Source organism: Schistocerca piceifrons, chromosome 6, assembly GCF_021461385.2.
Source record: "Schistocerca piceifrons isolate TAMUIC-IGC-003096 chromosome 6, iqSchPice1.1, whole genome shotgun sequence".
NCBI classification, from domain to species: Eukaryota; Metazoa; Arthropoda; class Insecta; order Orthoptera; family Acrididae; genus Schistocerca; species Schistocerca piceifrons.
Window position 1 is genome coordinate 217,776,896 of NC_060143.1, and position 19,634 is coordinate 217,796,529.

Below are 19,634 nucleotides of genomic sequence, written 5' to 3' on the forward strand. Positions count from 1 at the left end.
AATACAGGGTGAGTCCAAAAGGACTTTACACCTGTATAGTGATTTATTGAGATAACTTACAAAATCGACACAGTGTCATTTTGAAGCAGCCTCAAATTTCATATAAAAATTTCTAGCGTCATTTTGGTTTGCTATGATTACCATTTGAGATGCGGCAATCAATTTCTTCCGCCACTCGTTGCAGTAAATCGGGCCTAACTTGTGCAGAGGCAGCGGAAATTCAACTTTTCAGGTCAGCTAAACTGTTTAGTAGGGGAGGAACATACACATGGTCGTTAACGAAACTCCAGAGAAAGAAATCCAGTGGTGTCAAGTCTGTGGCCTTGCGATTGGCCCTTCACGGCCAATCCATCGATCTGGGAAGCGATTATCGAGGAATCCTCGATCTTCCATGAGAAAATCAGGTGCTGCACCGTCTTGCTGGCAATTGACTACCCCATCTCAGTGATCTTCATCGGTGTGTAGAATTTAAAGGTTTTCATGCCTTTCCGGATGTATAGTACCGGTGATCGTTTTCACCGTGAATAAGAAAAGGCAGTGCAGTTTCAATTTGCTATGGGGACAAAACACATAAACTGTGTAGGTCTCAAGAACGTGTTCCAGGGTCGCATGTGGATTTTCGCTGCTCCATATTCTGGAATTGTGGATGTTCACCATGCCACTGATATGAAATGTTGACTCATCGCTAAAGATTATTGTGTTCAGGAATGTCTCGTCGTCCTCTATCGTATCCAACATTTTCGCACACAGCTCCCCATGGAAACCTTATGTGCATCACTAATATGCTGTCCCATTGTCAATCTGTATGGTCTCAAGTGTAAACGTCTACGCAGTACACGCCAAACGACCGGTTGTGGAATACCAGTCTCGCGAGACGCACGTCGCGTTGCTTTTTGTGGACTTCAGGAAAGCTCTTAGTAACCTGTTCGACATAATTATCGACAGGCGAGCGATCTGGTTATTTATCATGTCGCAGTAAACAACCAGATTCAACAAAGTTCTTGAGCGAAGACTATATTGTAGACCTGCTAGGAGGTCCTTTAACGTATTGGATACGAAATTTGCGCCGAACAGTTGGTGCAGACTCCGTCTCATGAAACCAAAACGCACAGGACAGGAAATGGGAAGTCGCGGTACAGAAAATGGCCAAAAGATCACCAGTGTGTGTGTGTTTGTGGGTGTGTAGTGAGTGAAATGTTATGAAACAATGTGTGTGTAGTGTGTGTAGTGACTGACAATGAGATATAAGTGAACAGTGTGGCATTACATTATTTAATAATTTATTTGTAAAAAAAAGTATTGTATACCAGGATGGTCTCTAACTAGAAGTATGTAAATGTATGTCTATACGAATTAGATTGTTTTAAATTGGTCTGAGCTTGGAAATACTTTGAGATGTCCCAGAAAACTACTACTACTACTACTACTGCTGCTGCTACTACTACAGCGAGCACGCTCCGTACCAGTGAAAGTAGACATTTTAACTGTGCACAACGCTTGCGCACCTGGTGGCGGAATGGAGTACTGATGCACTTCGTGAATATTGGTTAAGGTAGTTTGTTACAAAATGACACATGTACCGCTTCTGTAAGTTATCTCAATAAATATCTATATAGTTCCAAAATTTTAGTCACTTTTGACACACCCTGTATGTGGGAGAATAGTTGTCATTGTGTGTACCATGAATTACCGAAAAACTTATATCCATGTCCGAAACCAAGTAATATACAGTATTTGGTGAACAACAGCTGCGATGTTCGCCCATGATCAGAACAATAAATTTCTAGGGACTTGCAGGAAGACCTGCAAAGGATTGAAGCTGTCTGCAGGGCCTTTCACTTCGTCTTTGAATAAACGAACGTGACGTGTAGTGCGTAGGTAGTCGGAATGGCACGTTGTTGTTCTATTACACTACAGGCACTCAGTGAGTGGAAACAATTACAACCATCAATAATTATGTAATCTTATTCTCCGGTTGTCACTCGAGACATGGTGCTCTTTTTCGCAACGTTTCGGAGACTCTTCTAGTCGTTATCTTGAAAGGGAGCGTCGCGTTCATGTCCACTTCGTTCCTTCATAGGCGTTGGTTCACAGACCCCTCTGCCACCGGCCCAGCGGATGCACTAATGGCGTGCTTGTGGTAGTAGTCGGCGGGCTAGAGCGAAGTTTCATTATCGAGTACAAGTGTTTCCGGTATATTCCGCCCACTGCCTTCGACGCTTTCACATCGGAGCGTTCCTGATGTAATTTTACTAACGCGACACCCCACGTGGAGCTCAGTTGTCAAGTGTTCCGATTGACAAGGTTTTCATGTACTATTACTATCACTGCCGTCCGCCCCCGTTAGCTGAATGGTCAGCGTGACGGATTGTCAATCCTCTGGGCGTGGGTTCAATTCCCGTCAGGGTTGGGGAATTTTCTCCGCCCAGGGGCTGGGTAATGTGCTGTCCTCACCATCATCCTATCACCCTCATCGACTGCAGGTCGACGAAGTGGCGTCAAATTGAAAGACCAGCACCCGGGGAACGGCCTGCCCGACGGGGGGCCCTAGCCATACGATTAAATAAAACTATCACTGCCCCTCTGATAACCGATTCGCAGAATCTGTTGGCGCGCAATAGCCCATTTGTGTGTTAACAAACAAGCACGTGTCCTTTGCTGGTGCTGTGGTATGTCACTGCAGACTTGTCGGTTTGGCCGAGGCGAACGCTTCTCACTCTCCTGAGCAGTGCTGTGAGATCGTTCAGTGTGTCTGGCCGAGGTACTGCATGCCACACTCATAACTGATGCTGGAGACGCCAGCCCTAAATTATTCCCCAACTGAGCAGAGCATATTCTTGAATTTAAGCCCCTAGTGGAAAACAGTTTTCACTATGTGCTTCTCCACTGTCCTGACAATCCTAGCTCTAGACGACCCTGCGTGGTGAAGGAGCAGCGGTCACTTGATTTCATCTTCTGGATTGGTATCTTTATTTCTTCTTCTTGCTCTGCTGGAGAGCATCCGAGAGGCAGTGGAAATAAGAGTGCATGACAGTCTCGTCAATTGGGCCAGCAGTTTCCGACCGAGCTCCGAATCGAATGTGACGTCAGCAAAAGTACGCCAGGAACGCTCTGATGCGGAAGTGGGGAAGGTAGCAGGCGGATCAGAAACGAGGTACCAAGTCTCGAAGCCTGGACCCCCTTCCATTCCGTCAGGAGGCACGAAGCCCGGACCCCCTTCCACCGGCCGCAACATCTCTTCCGAAGGCACATAATCTGCCGACACGCTAGTTTCTCGGCAGAGTAGTCTACTTCCCAGCGGGTATGTAGAAACCAACTGGACAAGAAACCCTACATCTCGCCAAATGTAATGAGTATTAATCTCGTCGAAACGTTAAGAATACACGTCAACACAAGTCGGCTGGTAACCCGAGAAAATGTCATCAGTGATATTCGTAGAGAAAGCTTGCATTCCCATCTTGAAGCATGCTTCCCGAGAGACGTGGTGGGGGATCACCTATGTGAAACACGTTACGGGATTGGCAGATTCTACGGTAATTGAGATATTTGCTCATCAGCTTCGGACTATTCCCAGGAAGAAAGAGTAAAAGTATAGAGAAGTTTGCATGAGGGTCAGGACTATTCCTAACAATTTTGCTTAGGATGCATGAGTGTGTCACAGAAATTTTAATGACATTCCAGACGCACACAGAACAGGTTGTTGCTGACGGAGAGGTTCACTGTTGAAATCCTAGGAAAGCATGATTCAAAATGAGTCTAGAAGTATGTTACCATGTAACACATACGTTTTCAGGATTGATCAAGACAAGAAACTTAGGGAAATTCGTACACATACGTTGGATTGCAAACAGTCGTCCCTCGCATGCACCATATGTGTGGAGTAAGTCATAGTGTCACACGAAGAACCAATAAAGCTGCGACCATAATACACTGGTCTCCAAAATTGAAGCAACAAACGGAAATTAGGAAGGCTGTCTTTGTTTTTCCACAAATCAATATAAACAAGTGATAGTAAAGTAAAAATAATGTAAATAATACAGAACGAAAACAGCTGCAACATTCATAATGGTAGACAAAAGCGTTCTTATTTTTTTCCAACTTAACGGATTTACAAACTGATTCTGACAACTTTTAATGTGCTCAGCATGGGGTCTGACCACCTCTGCTGACCATCTCTGGCAGAAATATTGGCCTGACCACAACGGGGCATGCTATGAATGATGTCATCAGTCTCATGTTAAGGCAATAATTCCCATTCTTACTGCAGAGCTGCTGGCAGTGTTGGAGAGTGGTTGGTAGATGGTGACGTGATGCAACCCGTTTCCCTAGAAGATCCTAGACACGCTCTGTGGGCTCCAAATCGGGAGAGCGAGCAGGCAACACCATGTGTGCAAAATCTTCCGTTTCCAAGAAAACATCATTCAACGTGCTCTGTGAGGTCAACCATTACCTTCCATCAATACGTAGTCTGGGCCCATAGCACATCGCAACAACCGCAAATGAGGTCCCAGGATTCTCGTCACGATACCTGACAGCAGTTAAACCTGACAAATTCACCCGTACAGCGGACCTGATGAGATACCAGTTCGATTTTACACTGAGTACGCGAAGGAACTTGCCCCCCTTCTTGCAGCGGTGTACCGTAGGTCTCTAGAAGAGCGTAGCGTTCCAAATGATTGGAAAAGAGCACAGGTCGCCCCGTTTTCAAGAAGGGACGTCGAACAGATGTGCAGAACTATAGACCTATATCTCTAACGTCGATCAGTTGTAGAATTTTGGAACACGTATTATGTTCGAGTATAATGGCTTTTCTGGAGGCTAGAAATCTACTCTGTAGGAATCAGCATGGGTTTCGAAAAAAGCGATCGTGTGAAACAGAGCTCGCGCTATTCGTCCACGAGACTCAGAGGGCCATAGACACGGGTTCACAGGTAGATGATGTGTTTCTTGACTTCCGCAAGGCGTTCGATATAGTTCCCCACAGTCGTTTAATGAACAAAGTAAGAGCATATGGACTATCAGACCAATTGTGTGATTGGATTAAATAGTTTCTAGATAACAGAACGCAGCATGTCATTCTCAATGGAGAGAAGTCTTCCGAAATAAGAGTGATTTCAGGTGTGCCGCAGGGGAGTGTCGTAGGACCGTTGCTATTCACAATATACATAAATGACCTTGTGGATGACATCGGAAGTTCACTGAGGCTTTTTGCGGATGATGCTGTGGTATATCGAGAGGTTGTAACAATAGAAAATTGTACTGAAATGCAGGAGGATCTGCAGCGAATTGACGCATGGTGCAGGGAATGGCAATTGAATCTCAAAGTAGACAAGTGTAATGAGCTGTGAATACATAGAAAGAAAGATCCCTTATCATTTAGCTACAATATAGCAGGTCAGCAACTGGAAGCAGTTAATTCCATAACTTATCTGGGTGTACACATTAGGAGTGATTTAAAATGGTATGATCATACAAAGTTGATCGTCGGTAAAGCAGATGCCAGCCTGAGATTCATTGGAAGAATCCAAAGGAAATGCAATCCCAAAACAAAGGAAGTAGGTTACAATAAACTTGTTCGCCCACTGCTTGCGGGCTTGCAGTGTGGGATCCGTACCAGGTAGAGTTGATAGAAGAGATAGAGAAGATCCCACGGAGAGCAGCGCGCTTCGTTACAATATCATTTAGTAATCGCGAAAGAGTTACGGAGATGATAGATAAACTCCAGTGGAAGACTCTGCAGGAGAGACGTTCAGTAGTTAGGTACGGGCTTTTGTTGAAGTTTCGAGAACGTACCTTCACCGAAGAGTCAAGCAGTGTATTGCTCACTCCTATGTATATCTCGCGAAGAGACCATGAGGATAATATCTGAGATATTAGAGCCCACACAGAGGCGTACCGACAATCCTTCTTTCCACAAAGAATACGAGACTGGAATAGAAGGGAGAACCGATAGGGGTACTCAAGGTACCCTCCGCCACACACCGTCAGGTGGCTTGTGGAGTATGGATGTAGATGTACAGTTGCGTGAAGAGGGGTTCAGGTGATCAACACAACCCCTGCCCACACCATTCGGGATAGTCCTCGATATTCGTCTCTTTGCACAATGTTTCAATCCTGAAATCAAGTTCCACGTTCTCTCCAGATATGAATCCATCGAGAATCTCTCAGCAGACTAAATGGGGACTCACCTGTGAAAACAACATTGCTCCACTGTTCGACCGCAGAGGTTCCCATCTCTGTCAGAGGTAAACATATAGCAGGTCAGGGGCACATAAAAACAAAGGCTTCTGCACACCGTTTGCCTCGATACAACACGACTAATGGATACTACTAGGTCAGATACCAGTTGCCGTGCAATACTAAGGTGATGCTGTCGTGACCTTATTGCCAAATAACGGTCCTCTCTTCTGAACTCACACGTAGTAAGCCCTGTCCTGGTCTTCCGTTTCGGTCTCTATACACTGTCGTCACATCCGAGATACAACATAACGATTCACACTAAGCCATAGGGGCACATCAACTTGCGACTCTCCTACTTACTTTCTTTCTCTGGTCCTCCACCACAGAGAGTCTGGGAGGCATCTTCTCTGTGCCATACTGCTCCGTCTGTGACTGTGTAACAGCGTTTGGGGATGTGGGTCTGCCCTGCAAACATTATCTCGTATGATAGGTGCCCTGACGTCATCGTTGGCATGGTTGACCATTGAACAGAATGCCATCTTTCGTGCAGGATCATCTGGTTGACAGTTTGTATGATTATATCGTGGATTAGACACAGCACGGGGAGATAGCGGATTGTTGCTTTATGCTTGGACACCAGTGTATTTTCTGTCCAACGGTGAACTACTTCAAAGGACAACGTAAAACACCTCACACGTAATGCGGATGTGGAATTTCGTACCACCTCAGGTATTCTTTTGCGACTGTTGGTTCCTCATTGCAAAGTTTTTGACACGCCTGTTTATCTGACGGCTTTATTGGACTATAATATATCACTACTAACTGAAAGTTCTCTATGTTGTGAATAGCATCACATTCCGCCTTTTGTTGTAAGCAGTCAACCAGCACTACAATTCCTCATAATTTATTTCAGTTTCTGTTCTGGTACTTCATCTCACTTTGATCAGTACGTAAACAAACTTTGGATCATCAGTGTTGTACATCGCCGAATAAGTCGGGAGCGTGAGTATGCTAAAATAGATTAACAAGGTAACTTTTGTACCTACAGTCCCAGATATTTTCGTACACTGATAATATACTCACTGCATCACGTCTACGCTAGTTTTGCTGATAACTAACATAAATTTCAAGGTGAGTCATCGGTCATATGAAACTCAACTCTGGCTTCTCTCACATGACATCCAGAACGCCATGCATTAAGATTCTCATGTAGCTACAGTAATTGTTAACTTCTGAAAAGGAGTTGACTCATTGCCACAACTACATTTACTATCGAAAGTAACATCGCTTGGGGTATGAAGCGAAATCTGTGAGTGGACTGATGATTTCTTGGTAGGTAGGGTACAGCATTTGATATTGCGTGGAGTCATCGAAAGATGTAAACGTAACTTCAGGTGTGTTGGGACCCGAGTTGCTCATGTTGTATATTAATGACCTTGGAGGCAATATTAATGATAACCTCAGAATTTTCACAGACGGTGTATTGTCTATAACTAAGCTCTGTCGGAAGAGAAGGTGCACAAATATTAAGTCAAATCTTATTAAGATTTCAAAGTGGTTAATTGGCAGCACCCTATGCCATGGACGCCTTGGTGTCTTGCAGAGTATTGAAGTATATGTAGATTTAAATGTATAGCAATGGGACGTACCTTTTGACATCCACTCTACAGTGGTTAGCGTAGTATTGATGTATGTGTAGATTTCATTGTATTTAATTAGCTGCGACATTTTGCAGGTCAGATGGAAGTTAACAGAAGAAATAATGGAAATTGCTCCACAGATAAAGATCTCAAAATTAGAGATTAAATTAAACATACAACGAAAAAAACTGGAATAATCTAAAATCAAGTTCGATATACTGAAAGTAATTTAGAAGTGGAATGGACAGGCGACAAAAGAAATGCTCTGAATATTTCCCGTAATAACTGTGCATTTAAAAAATATTCCGTGCACTGCATAGGGTGCTAGAGGGAACGGCCGCTCATTCATATGTAACGCGGTGATGGAGCGAGAGAGAAATAGTCGACCCATTTCCTTTAACGCCTAATTGAAATCGTCGGGTCAGGCCGCGATAACAAAGGCATGTCGCTGGGAAAAAATGGGCAGCGCGTCCGTCATCCAGTGATGGCGTTCCCAGTCGGAAGGGCGAATAATTTTTTGCCTCAGAGCGCTTAATTATCCCGTTGTTATCACTCTATAATGGATATTATGATTGTTGGGAACCTATCAACAACAGTCAGCGTAATTGATTCAGTACTTAAACGATGTATTTGTGATGGTTTTCAAAATATTTTGATTTCATTTTGCCTTTAGATTTTCAGAAATTTCATTCGTCTACTATACTTGCTAATCGAACACTTCTTTTAATGAATCCTAGCTAAACGCAATTGGGTACGCGATACTCTATAACTGTTGGTCTTCGTGTACGAAGATGCCCTGCAAGTATCGCTAACGTTATGGAGGCAGCACATCAGTGTATGACTTAATCTTACATTTCAGACACTAGTACCTGTATCTATCCTTCTACTTGTGATGTCAGCCAGCCTTAGTCGCTAGTCGATGAGTATCTGCTAGTTTTAGAATGCTTCTAACAGTTCACCGTTTAACAAACTCTGTGAGCCAGTTCTCGTATAGGAACAACATATTGAGACATAGTCTTAGTAGGAATATAGATGCTATAGCACTATACTCTTAGTCATCTCCGAGATCTTTGATTTTATGTTTGGAACAAGAGTAGTGGTATATCGTTTGGAATTCAATAACACTTTCACCGTAGAATGTCTACGGGATCTCTCCTGGCCCCTCCCCCCCCCCCCCCTCCCCCCCAATGACGCCTTAAGTGTGACCTTCCTTATCGTGATGTTACCACTCTTATCAGTGATATCATCATCCTGATCAATGACATCATCAGCCTATGCCCCTTTTACAACTATCCCCCCCCCCCCGTCCGACCCCCCACTGTTCCTTCTCTTCCAGTCAGAGTATAGTAGTAAAATGAGATACCTAGTGAGAATGTATTTGTGAAGCTACAGAAGTTGTATGGTATCTATAAATAAATAAATACGTAAATAAAAAACCCAAGATGGCGTATCCAGCCCAGTTGTACTTACTACCCTCCTCGCTAACACTCTCCCGTTTCCTAGCCTATCAATGCAGAGTAAAAAAACACGAAGTATATTATATGAAAATGGCGCCAAGTTTGAAGATATGCAGTAAAACATTAAGTAACCGTTACGTGAATAGATGCCAACAGCGACATGCATCATTTCCGTGAGCTTCGCTTGAAATTCAAAGATATCTATTTAAAATTGTGTTCATATAAATAACACTGTATTTGATCAGCTTAATATTAAAACCATTTGTATAGATCGTGCCAACTTCAAACATGATTTACGTATAACAACGTTAGATACTTGCTTCTGAAGTGGGGACGCGCACTCTCTCTCTCTCTCTCTCTCTCTCACACACACACACACACACACACACACACACACACACACACGCGCGCGCGCGCGCGCGCGCGCGCACAGGTAACGAGGGCCATTTTATAAAAAAATTTAAAAAAAGTATCTTCTTAGCCTCTCGCCAGTTCGTTCACATTCTATACAGAAATGGTGTGCAGTTGGAGTGCGTACATATCAGAGGACCTATGTGCTGTATGGACCTATGACTTGTAGGTCATTGTACCAAACGGCAACTTCGCAAAGAAATATTTAGGTGTCATAAATTCATTTATTACCTAATATCGGCTGGTTTTTTCCTCAATTTCCTGAAATGGAAGAGTTCATCAATGGTCAGTCGAGCTACGGCAAGTAGAGAGAGGGAGAGTGGTCTGAGCCATTATTTACAACCAAACCCGAAGAATGTATTGTAAAAAGACCTCATTTATTTACCTTGCGCACGTATTATAACATTCTTATTAAAGATTTTCAGCAGAAGAAGAGCTGTGGAAACACAGGCCAAATATACCAATCTTGAAAAATAATCTGATTGGTTGATTTGGAACAGAAGTTAATGAATCCAAAAGAGAAACGCCTTGCAACACTTGGATCAAGGCAATGTGCCTAGAATCTTGAATTTTGTTCGAGATCATCTGAGTTAACAGATCATATTGCTACCATTTTTCAATTGTAATTCCCTTTCTCAAAGTACAATTCGTGGTGTCTCTTTCTGTTCTTCAGTGATTATTTCTCATGCAAAGTGAACGGCTAAAACTATTTCTGACTTCAGAATGTTTGAGTTTCACGACGAGATTCATTTATCACAACCAAAAGAGAATTCATTTTGTGTGATTAGTATTTTCCTTAAGACTTTGTGCGTCTATTACGTCCTTCGTATGAAGCCACAGTTCTTTGTTTGGATTTCAGTTTTCTTCTGAAACTTTAGGCCTTCATCCTAATATCTATAAAACTTGGCTTCTGGATCGTGATATCTCTCATGTGGCTTGATAATAAGTGAAATTTCCTTAAAGTGCTTTTATTCAAGTTCAGCCCCCTTACTTAACTTTTATCCTAATTAGTTTTTGTAGATCAAAACAACGATGCATTGATTTGTGAGGTAGAACTATTAGTGAAAAATGCTGAAAGGATTCAAACACTATGCACAAAAAAACAAAATTTTTGATAAGGGTTTTCAAGAAACTGTTTCAAATAAGAAAGAAAGTATTTGTGGCAGGTTTTATTCGAGTGACAAGTTCATTAATACAAACCTTGTATTCTGTGGCCTTAAAACGAAGATTCGGCAGCATTCTGTATCCAGTAATCAAACTGCAAGCTTTAAATGATCCAGCTGAGCGAGACTCAAGCTGACTGAGGTGTGCAATAAATGTGCGGTGGTCGTGATGGTGTTGGTATTGTCAGTGGTTAGCACACTCGACTCGCATGCGGGAGACGACAGTATAACCCACGCCGGGCCAACCAGATTTACGTGTCCAGTCATTTCCATAAATCACTCCCGGCCAATACGGGATGGTTCCTTTGAAAAGCCACGGCCGATTACCTTCGCCATCCTTGACACCATCCCAGCTTATACCCCATCTGTAAGGACCCCAATGTTGACGGGACGTTAGTCTTCTATCCTTCCTTCCTTCATTAGGTCATGAGACAGTTATAGGTGTTTGCGTCTCCTAGTATACCACATCCTCTTTCGAAAACAACGACGGAACTTACTTTTAGAACGTCCCTCGAATCAAACATACACTGTTCAGCCAAGAAATTATTACGACCCATCCAATATCGGTATAAACCCGACCAGGTGACTGCAGCCTCATCTGGCGAGGAATGAGTGATAGTCAGAGACACGCACGTTGCATGCAGTATCAGTGACCATGCTGTCCGTGTGTAGAATGGGGAAGGCACGCCATATATCTTAGTTTCATCGAGGGCAGACTGGGATGGCCCAGAGGCTGGACACGAGCGCTTTACAAACTGCACGGCTTATCGGGTGTTCGTGGAGTAATGTGTTGAGTGTCTTCAGCACTAGACGAAACGAAGGTGAAGCCACGTTGAGACGTCGTGCGGTTCGGCGGTATTCCTTCATTACAAATGTCAGACGTCATAGGCTGGCGAGACTGATAAAACAGGATAGGCGGCGAACCGTAGAGGAACTAACATTAGTCTTTAATGATTGGCAGAATACAAGTGTTTTTGGACAGTGCACCGAACACTCTTTACGATGGACCTCCGCAGCCGACAACTCAGGAATGTGCCAGTGTTGTTGTTGTTGTGGTCTTCAGTCCTGAGACTGGTTTGATGTAGCTCTCCATGCTACCCTACCCTGTGCAAGCTTCTTCATCTCCCAGAACCTACTGCAACCTACATCCTTCTGAATCTGCTTAGTATATTCATCTCTTGGCCTCCCTCTACGATTTTTACCCTCCACGCTGCCCTCCAATACTAAATTGGTGATGCCCTGATGCCTGATAACGACGTCCTCTTGAGTAGTCCCTGCCCGGAGATCCGAATCGGGGACTATTCTACCTCTGGAGTATTTTACCCAAGAGGACGCCATCATTGTTTAACCATACAGTAAAGCTGCAAGCCCTCGGGAAAAATTACGTCTGTAGTTTCATCTTGCTTTCAGCCATTCACAGCACCAGCACAGCAAGGCCGTTTGGTTAGTGTTGCAAGGCCAGATCAGTCTATCATCCAGACTGTTGCCCCTGCAACTACTGAAAAGGCTGCTGCCCCTCTTCAGGAACCACACGTTTGTCTGGCATCTCAACAGATACCCCTCCATTGTGGTTGCACCTATGGTACAGCAATGTGTATCGCTGAGGCACGCAAGCCTCCCCACCAACGGAAAGGTCCTTGATATGGTTCATGGGGGGGAGGGGGGGGTTTGCCAGTGTTAACACCACGATATCGGCGGCAGTTACGACCATCGGTACATGGTCTGATGAATCCCTATACCTTCTTCACCGTGCCTATGGGAGAGTGCCTGGCTGTCACCTTCCAAGGTAACAGCTCCTTGACCACCTGTACTTCGGGACCAAGACAAGCTGAAGGCGGTCTCATTATGCTCTGGAGTACACTAAGTGGAGCATCCATGGGTCCAGTGGATCTCATGCAAGGCACCATGACGACCAAGATAAATCGCACATGGTTGCAGAGAATGTACGCCCTCTTCATGACTGTCATGTTTCCTGAAGGCTGTGGCATTTCTCAACAAGAGACTGCGCCATGTTACAAGACTAGGAGTGTGACGGAGAGGTTCGAGTAACACAGTGGCGAGTTCCAAATTATGTGCTGCCCCTCCCCCTTCCAAAATCGCCACATCTGAATCCGATTGAACACATCTGGTATGTGGCACCAGAGCTCAACGCCCCCTTCCCGGAATTTACGGGAATTAGTTGACTTTTGTGAGCAGATGTGGTGCCATCCTACTCCAGGGACCTACTGAGGCATCATTGCTTCCATGCAACGACGAGTTGCCGCTGTTATCCGTGCCGATCACTGTATTATAAATAGAGACACAATGTGTGAAGTATTTAAGGACAGTTTACTCTACCTCAAGGTCCAGGAAGAGCGTCAAGTTGTAATTGCCGTTGTTTACTGACACCCTTGATATGGCGCGCGCTATAATCGATTATAGTTCGCTGTTCCGGTGGGGGTGGCGCTTCGGTGGTGATATGCTATTACGTCACTGGCGTGTGTTTGCGGTGGCCGGCGGAAAGCGAGAGGGTAGTCGGTTCCGGGTATTGCACGGAATGTGATGTTCACTCTGCCTGACCTGCTGGTGACTAGTCCTAAGGTTGTTGTGCCTCGCAATATGAGCAGAGTGGTCTGGGGCGGTGGCGACTCGCCTCTGTGCTGGCCATGCGGTGGTGATTAATTGGAGTCAGCGTACTTGTTCTGCCTGCCTGTCTGATGTGGAGGTCCGGTGGGGTCCTGTGATACTCTGGCCCACAGACAACTAGTTGCGGAATTTTGGAGTCGTCTGCCAGGTTAGGGTTTGGGCTCGGTTGGCTCGTCAGATTTTCCGCTGGAAGCACCAGCAGCGGTCTCTGAACTTCATTGTGATGTGAGACGGCGTTGTTGGAAGTTTTTGCTGTGTGTGTCTGGCACGTTACGATATTTGTTGGTACTAATTTATTTGCTCAACTGGAGTATCTTTTGGTTATCCCGCTGAGTGGGTCATTGCCCACCCGGTCTGCTGAGCGTCGCCTTAGGTGGTGCATGTTTGTTCCTTTTTGAAGGAATTCACGTAGGTGGTTCATGTTACCTGCCCGGAGTTGCGTTGATGTATGGTATATTTGGCATTTAATGTGTTAGGTAAAGTCTGCCTAAGAAAGGTGGTTTTGGACAGTATATGCATTGTGAACTACTGCTGCTTGGTATATGTGGTCTTCTGGGACCTGAACAACACGATCTCATCAATTTGGTTTGTGTAACAGCATTTAGTGGTATGTTCTGTATTTTACCTCACTGTGTTATTTTTAACTTGGTGGAATAGTCACGTTTGGTGTCGTTAAAGCACTTCTAAGATTGTGGTTTTGTAACAACAACAACGCTGTACTATTGTACATATAAGTAAATTTTCTTCCATCTGATTTTTCAATAAATTATTGTAATCGATGTTCTGATTTAATTTCTTTTTTGTTTCATGTCATTGTGTTAAGAAAACTGTAAACAAATTTTAATGTGAATATTAATGTTTATGTCAAATGTCAAACAATATTGTAATAGAATTGAAGTGTAACAAATGTTGAGACTGTTGTAAGATGTTAAAATTGTAATTGTGCGTCTGGTCCATACGTAGGCAATGTATTAGAATATGTAGAATGCAAAACCTCGGGTGAATACCCTGTCTGTAAGGGAGCAGTAAAAGGTGGATAGCAGGCGAGCGCGGGAAAATGCACGAGAGCACTGCACAGCACAACGGGCTCAGCAGTAGTTAGTTGGAGTTTGGCATTGGTCTGAGCAACACGTTCTGGATCGAGGAGGCTCTCCTGGAAGATGTAGTTCCATTGAGCCTCGGGTATGCCGTTCCAACGCCCATACAGCATGGCAAAATTCCATAGGCACTAAACGGAAAAGTATTGCGACGCTAAGAAGAATTAAAGTGCTGATACATCAAGAGCCATAGCTGTGGTTGAATGTGTGCTGTGTGCCTCGCCATCTTGCCGCCCGCCAACCGCCGCGTCGATACAAGCAGGTTGAAACTTTTAGTACTGTATTTGCATGGACCAGAGAATGACTTATGCAATAATAACTTAAATTTTACCAGAACTTTCCCATCATTTAATTATCCTCACAACTAACCTTGACAGGGTCCTTACCAAATGTTGTGCAATCCGAGTGTCCCAAAATGAAAAATTGAATTTTGTGATAATAATAATTACCCGCAGACCTAACTATGTAAGAATGGTGTTTAATGAACTGTTTTGTTAATGAACCAGTAAATGAATAACGAAGGTCTGACAAAGTTGGAAGATAACTTTGATATTGATTAAGTAATGAAGTTTAATTATTTTGAGACAGATATAATAGTATTTAAATGAGCAGGAAATAAGATAAAAAGAATAGTAACTAATATATTGGAAATCTTGAGCGCATAATGATTTCAATAATCATTTTTTTATACAGTGATCATAACAGTTGCAGGGTTCCCCCCTTTTTTTATTCATTTGAATTCCGAAGTGTTCTAAATTGATTTGACCAGCAAAAGTTAAAGTCAATATAAAAGCCAAAATTTATCAGTGTTTTATCTTTATTAAAATTGACATTTTGTTTGTCGCTCGAAATTACTATTTCTAGGGTAACATATGCCCAATTTTAATCAGATCAATAGACAGTATGAAGTTTTGTAGTATACATTATAATGTAGTGTTATGTATTTAAGGTTTTTCCATATCAGTACAGAACGTGAAAATATCAGTTCAATAGATTTACTGGTTCTAAAATTTACTATATTATGCAGTGTTACTACGTGTTGGTTTGCATGAATATACACCAACTTGTACAGGGAAGGAACTCAGTTAATACCTAATTAGGTTGGCGACCGTATTATTAACAAATTCGTAGCATCTTCTGTGTTGTTTTTTGTCTGTCCTGACATGTAGTTGCATTTCAGACTTGCTTGACGTATCATTGTTATTACAGAGTGGGTGTAAGTCTGATTTGCCACCATTCAGGTACACGCGGTCAATATATATACAAAAATCCTGTCTCGTAAGGTGAACCCCACTCACTTACCATAGTACAGACTTTAATGAGTATCGTGTGCCCCACGCGCACGTTACAAGTGGCGACCATGACAGGACGTCCAGTTGTTGTCGGTCACTAATGTGAATACCGAACAGTGGATGTTCAGTGGCACGAATTGCAATATTATTCAGTAAAGTAAATAGCAGTGAACGTCAAGTACTGTAGTGGGGTGTAATTTGCGTTCAGTATGGACAAGAACGTAGACACAGTAGATGTGCCGAGTGTAATGAAAGATGCGGCTGTGAATGACAGGAGTTTACGTGGCCAGATAACAGATGGCGTTAGCGGTAGACAATTGATGTACATACAATACCACGAACACGTTAACGAACAGATTGAAATGTCGAGGTCGCCTCGAACACAGCAAGGAATAAAACAGGAAGTAGAGGATGACTTTGTAGATGATAGTGGGTACATGAACGAATCCACTGACATGTTTGATTCACCACAGATAAAAAAAGAACCGAAAGAAAATTTTGATGTAGGATCGGAACACATCGATTCTGTAGAACAAAACAGTGTGAAAATTTTAAGCATGAACGACTTATTTGAACGATTAACCAAACAAATTGCAGGACAGGGTGAGCAGCTCAAAACACAGAATGATCAGCTTAAAAGACACGTTGACGAGCAGCTCAAAACACAGAATGATCAGCTTAAAAGACACGTTGACGAGCAGCTTAAAACACAAGTTGGTCAGCTTAAAGCACAGGTCGAAGAACAAGGAATTAAAATTAGTAAACAAATAGAACAGGTAGAACAAAAAGTGGGTAATTTAAGCTCTGTAGTAAATACTATGAAGTTTGAAATTGACACAATTAATAAAAATATGAATACTATGCAGGGGGAAATTGACAACATTAACAGCAGGTTTGATGTTGAAATTCTCAACATACAAGAGAAAGTAGAGCCTCTAGTTGAAACAAAAGTAGACGAAAAAGTTTTCGGTCTTAAAACTGAGATCGTAAACGAATGCCAACATGAAATCTCACAGCTGAAAAAGGTAGTGTCAGATACTGAAAGAAATTTAGGCGAAAAAGTTACCCGATATGTACAAAAGAGTAAACAAAATACATCGAAAATTCAGGGCAAAATTTTCGATCTCGAGAGTAAATTCAAAGATAGGCCTGGTGTTGTCTGTAATGGCGCGCCACGTACGAAGCTGTTGGAAGGTGAGGAGCGCTTCGATCCCGCCAAGAAACATAATGGATGGCATCCGTTGGATTTCATCAAAAATTGCGAGAGGATGTTTCCTAAACACTTGTCTGGTCAGGAAAGAGTAAACGTAGTAATTAGCGCCTTAGCAGGTGATGCTAAGCGCTGGGGAATTAACTTGAATACCGAACTAATGACGTTCGAAGAGTTTAAACAAAAGTTTATGGAAGAATACTGGTCCGAAAAAAAAAAAAACCAGGATCATTTGTGGCGCGAGTTTATCATGGCCAAACTTCATGATAACAGGGGCAGGAATTCTTTGAAAGATTTCTGTGAGTATTGGTACCGAAAGTTGACACATTTAAGAGGGAGAAGATCTGATTCTGAAGTCATATGGGAGCTATATAAAAAGCTTCCAGAAGATTCGAAGAGATATGTGGGAAGCAGTCATCGTAGCTTCCAAGCGTTTCTCGAAAGGGTCGAAGACGAAGACCACTGGCGTGAAAGTCGTGCCAGTTATCAGAATTTTAGTAACAGGAATAACCGTAATAATGACGAGAGAAATGACGGCGATGGGTTTCGTGTCAACGTGATACAGAGAGGTAGAGGCAGAGGAAGAGGGAGTTATCCAGGTTGTGGTAGAGGGTACACTGCGCAAAATAATATCGATGCGGGAAACTGATTTCCGCGAACGTTGCGGGACAAACGGAAGCGGGCAGAACATACCGGCCCTGAGTTATGAGACAGCTTAGAGACAGGCGTGGAACGATGCAACGTGTTGTTGCGGAACAAGCGTCAGGTGTGAGCGCAGACGACTCATCTTCGCCGCACAGAGCGATACATGTTAACAGGCGAGTGCAGCATCAGAGGGCAACGGCCCAGCCTAGCAGAACAGCTGTTCAGAGAGAAGCCGCTCGCAATGCGGCAGCATTAGGTACGAACATTGCCGTAAGAGCTGGTGAATACATTATGTGTGGTAATTCCATAGCGAAGGAAATAGTAGATGGAACAGTGGATACACAGAGAGGTGCGGTTAGCAGTGCTAGTAATGAAGTAAATGGCGAGAATGAATTAGCAGAAGTAACTAATTGGCGTGTGCAGATCGACGATCTGTACAAGGGCCTCAAGCAATGTGAGTGGGAGGATTTTAAGATGGAATATGAGGCAAGGAGGTTAATTAGTGAAAAAGGAGATAGTAGGGACGTCGATAAGGTGACGTGGCCCGAATTTAAAGAGGAGAGAGTAAATAGCGCCGCGCAAAGTACGCGTGCTGCCGATAGGACGAAGGTTAAAGATAGAAAGGAATTGGAGGATGAAATCCTAAGCGTTGACGAGGAAGTAACTTCTGTTAACGATCCGCCAATAGTACAAGCTGTTACCGAAAGGCACCATGGGAAAGGGGCAAGAGTAATTGAAGTCCACGAGGATTACACTAAATATGAAGTAACAGTGGATGTGAGTAAAGCTGATAATGAGGCCGTTTTGCCAATAGAGGATATTGAGTTAAAATCAAAATCTGACGAAAATGCGGAGGAAGAACTTAGTGCCTGTCTCAGAAAAGCTTTTATGTTAGAACCTGAAAACGATCCAGATGACGAGTATTTCGGTACTAGTGAAAATAATGGGAATACAGCTAATTGCGATATTGTACCTACTGATGACGAAGTTTCAAAACAGAACCCAGATGTTGAGACTGAACATAGAAAGAAAGAGCCACCTGACGACTCAGTGTCTATTTTGCAAAGAGTTGAAGTAAGCAAAGACTTTGAACTCCAGAAACGGAGGAAACCACCAGATATAAATGGTTGATAATTCAGGAACGTATCTTGGGACGATGTCACAGTCGACCAAGGTGCGTTGTGGAAAAAACAGGAAGGGGCATGAATTAGAGTCTGGGGCAGATTTATGTCAGACTTTGAGAAAGTCATGAACACCTTACATCATGAATCTACCGGGTTCCCACCGGAAGAAAATTTTGTTAGGCAGCAGAAGTAAAAGTTTAATTGAGGAAAAACTAGAGTTTCCACCTTGTACAAGCTTGGGGTTGAGTCAAAAGAAAGAATTAGTCAGAAAAAGGGCAAAGCAGAAAGCTGAATCTAGATCTAAAAGACATGATAAATACCTGAAAGTTTCAAAATTTAAAATTGGGGACTATGTTCTTTTAAAAACCCACGAAAAATCTAGTGAACTGAACCATGAAATTTCCAAATTTAAATATATTTATAATGGACTGTATATAATACAGAATATTCCACACAATAATGCTTACTACCTGATCTACCCAAAATCCAAGAGACCTTTAGGTGTAAGAAACGTTGTGGACCTGAAACTGTATGTTCCTAGGAGTGAGTGACCTAAGTACAAACAGAAAGCAATCTGCAGCAAATGTGCTGTATCTTATACTGAAACTATTTTATTCTAAATGTAACAAATCTTTGTAAATGTATGTATACCAATGTCAGTGTGCTAATGTACTTATGTGAGTTTCAGATTACCAAATGTACTATAAATGTAAAGATGTATGGAGAAAAGGGCTGAAAAGAAAGGGTAAATGCTGCAAGCCAAATAAAAGATGGGACTGTCAAAAACCAA

General features: G+C 43.0%; 1 protein-coding gene across 1 annotated transcript in view; it reads right to left on the reverse strand.

The window, feature by feature from the left end:
- Positions 1-2,871: 2,871 nt before the first annotated feature.
- LOC124803245 (KH domain-containing, RNA-binding, signal transduction-associated protein 2-like) overlaps positions 2,872-19,634 on the reverse strand; it is a 600,295-nt gene continuing 583,532 nt past the window's right edge. The window contains exon 5 of the mRNA XM_047264426.1: positions 2,872-2,990. Within this exon, the coding sequence (XP_047120382.1) occupies positions 2,872-2,990 (119 nt within the window). The remainder of the gene's footprint in view (positions 2,991-19,634) is intronic.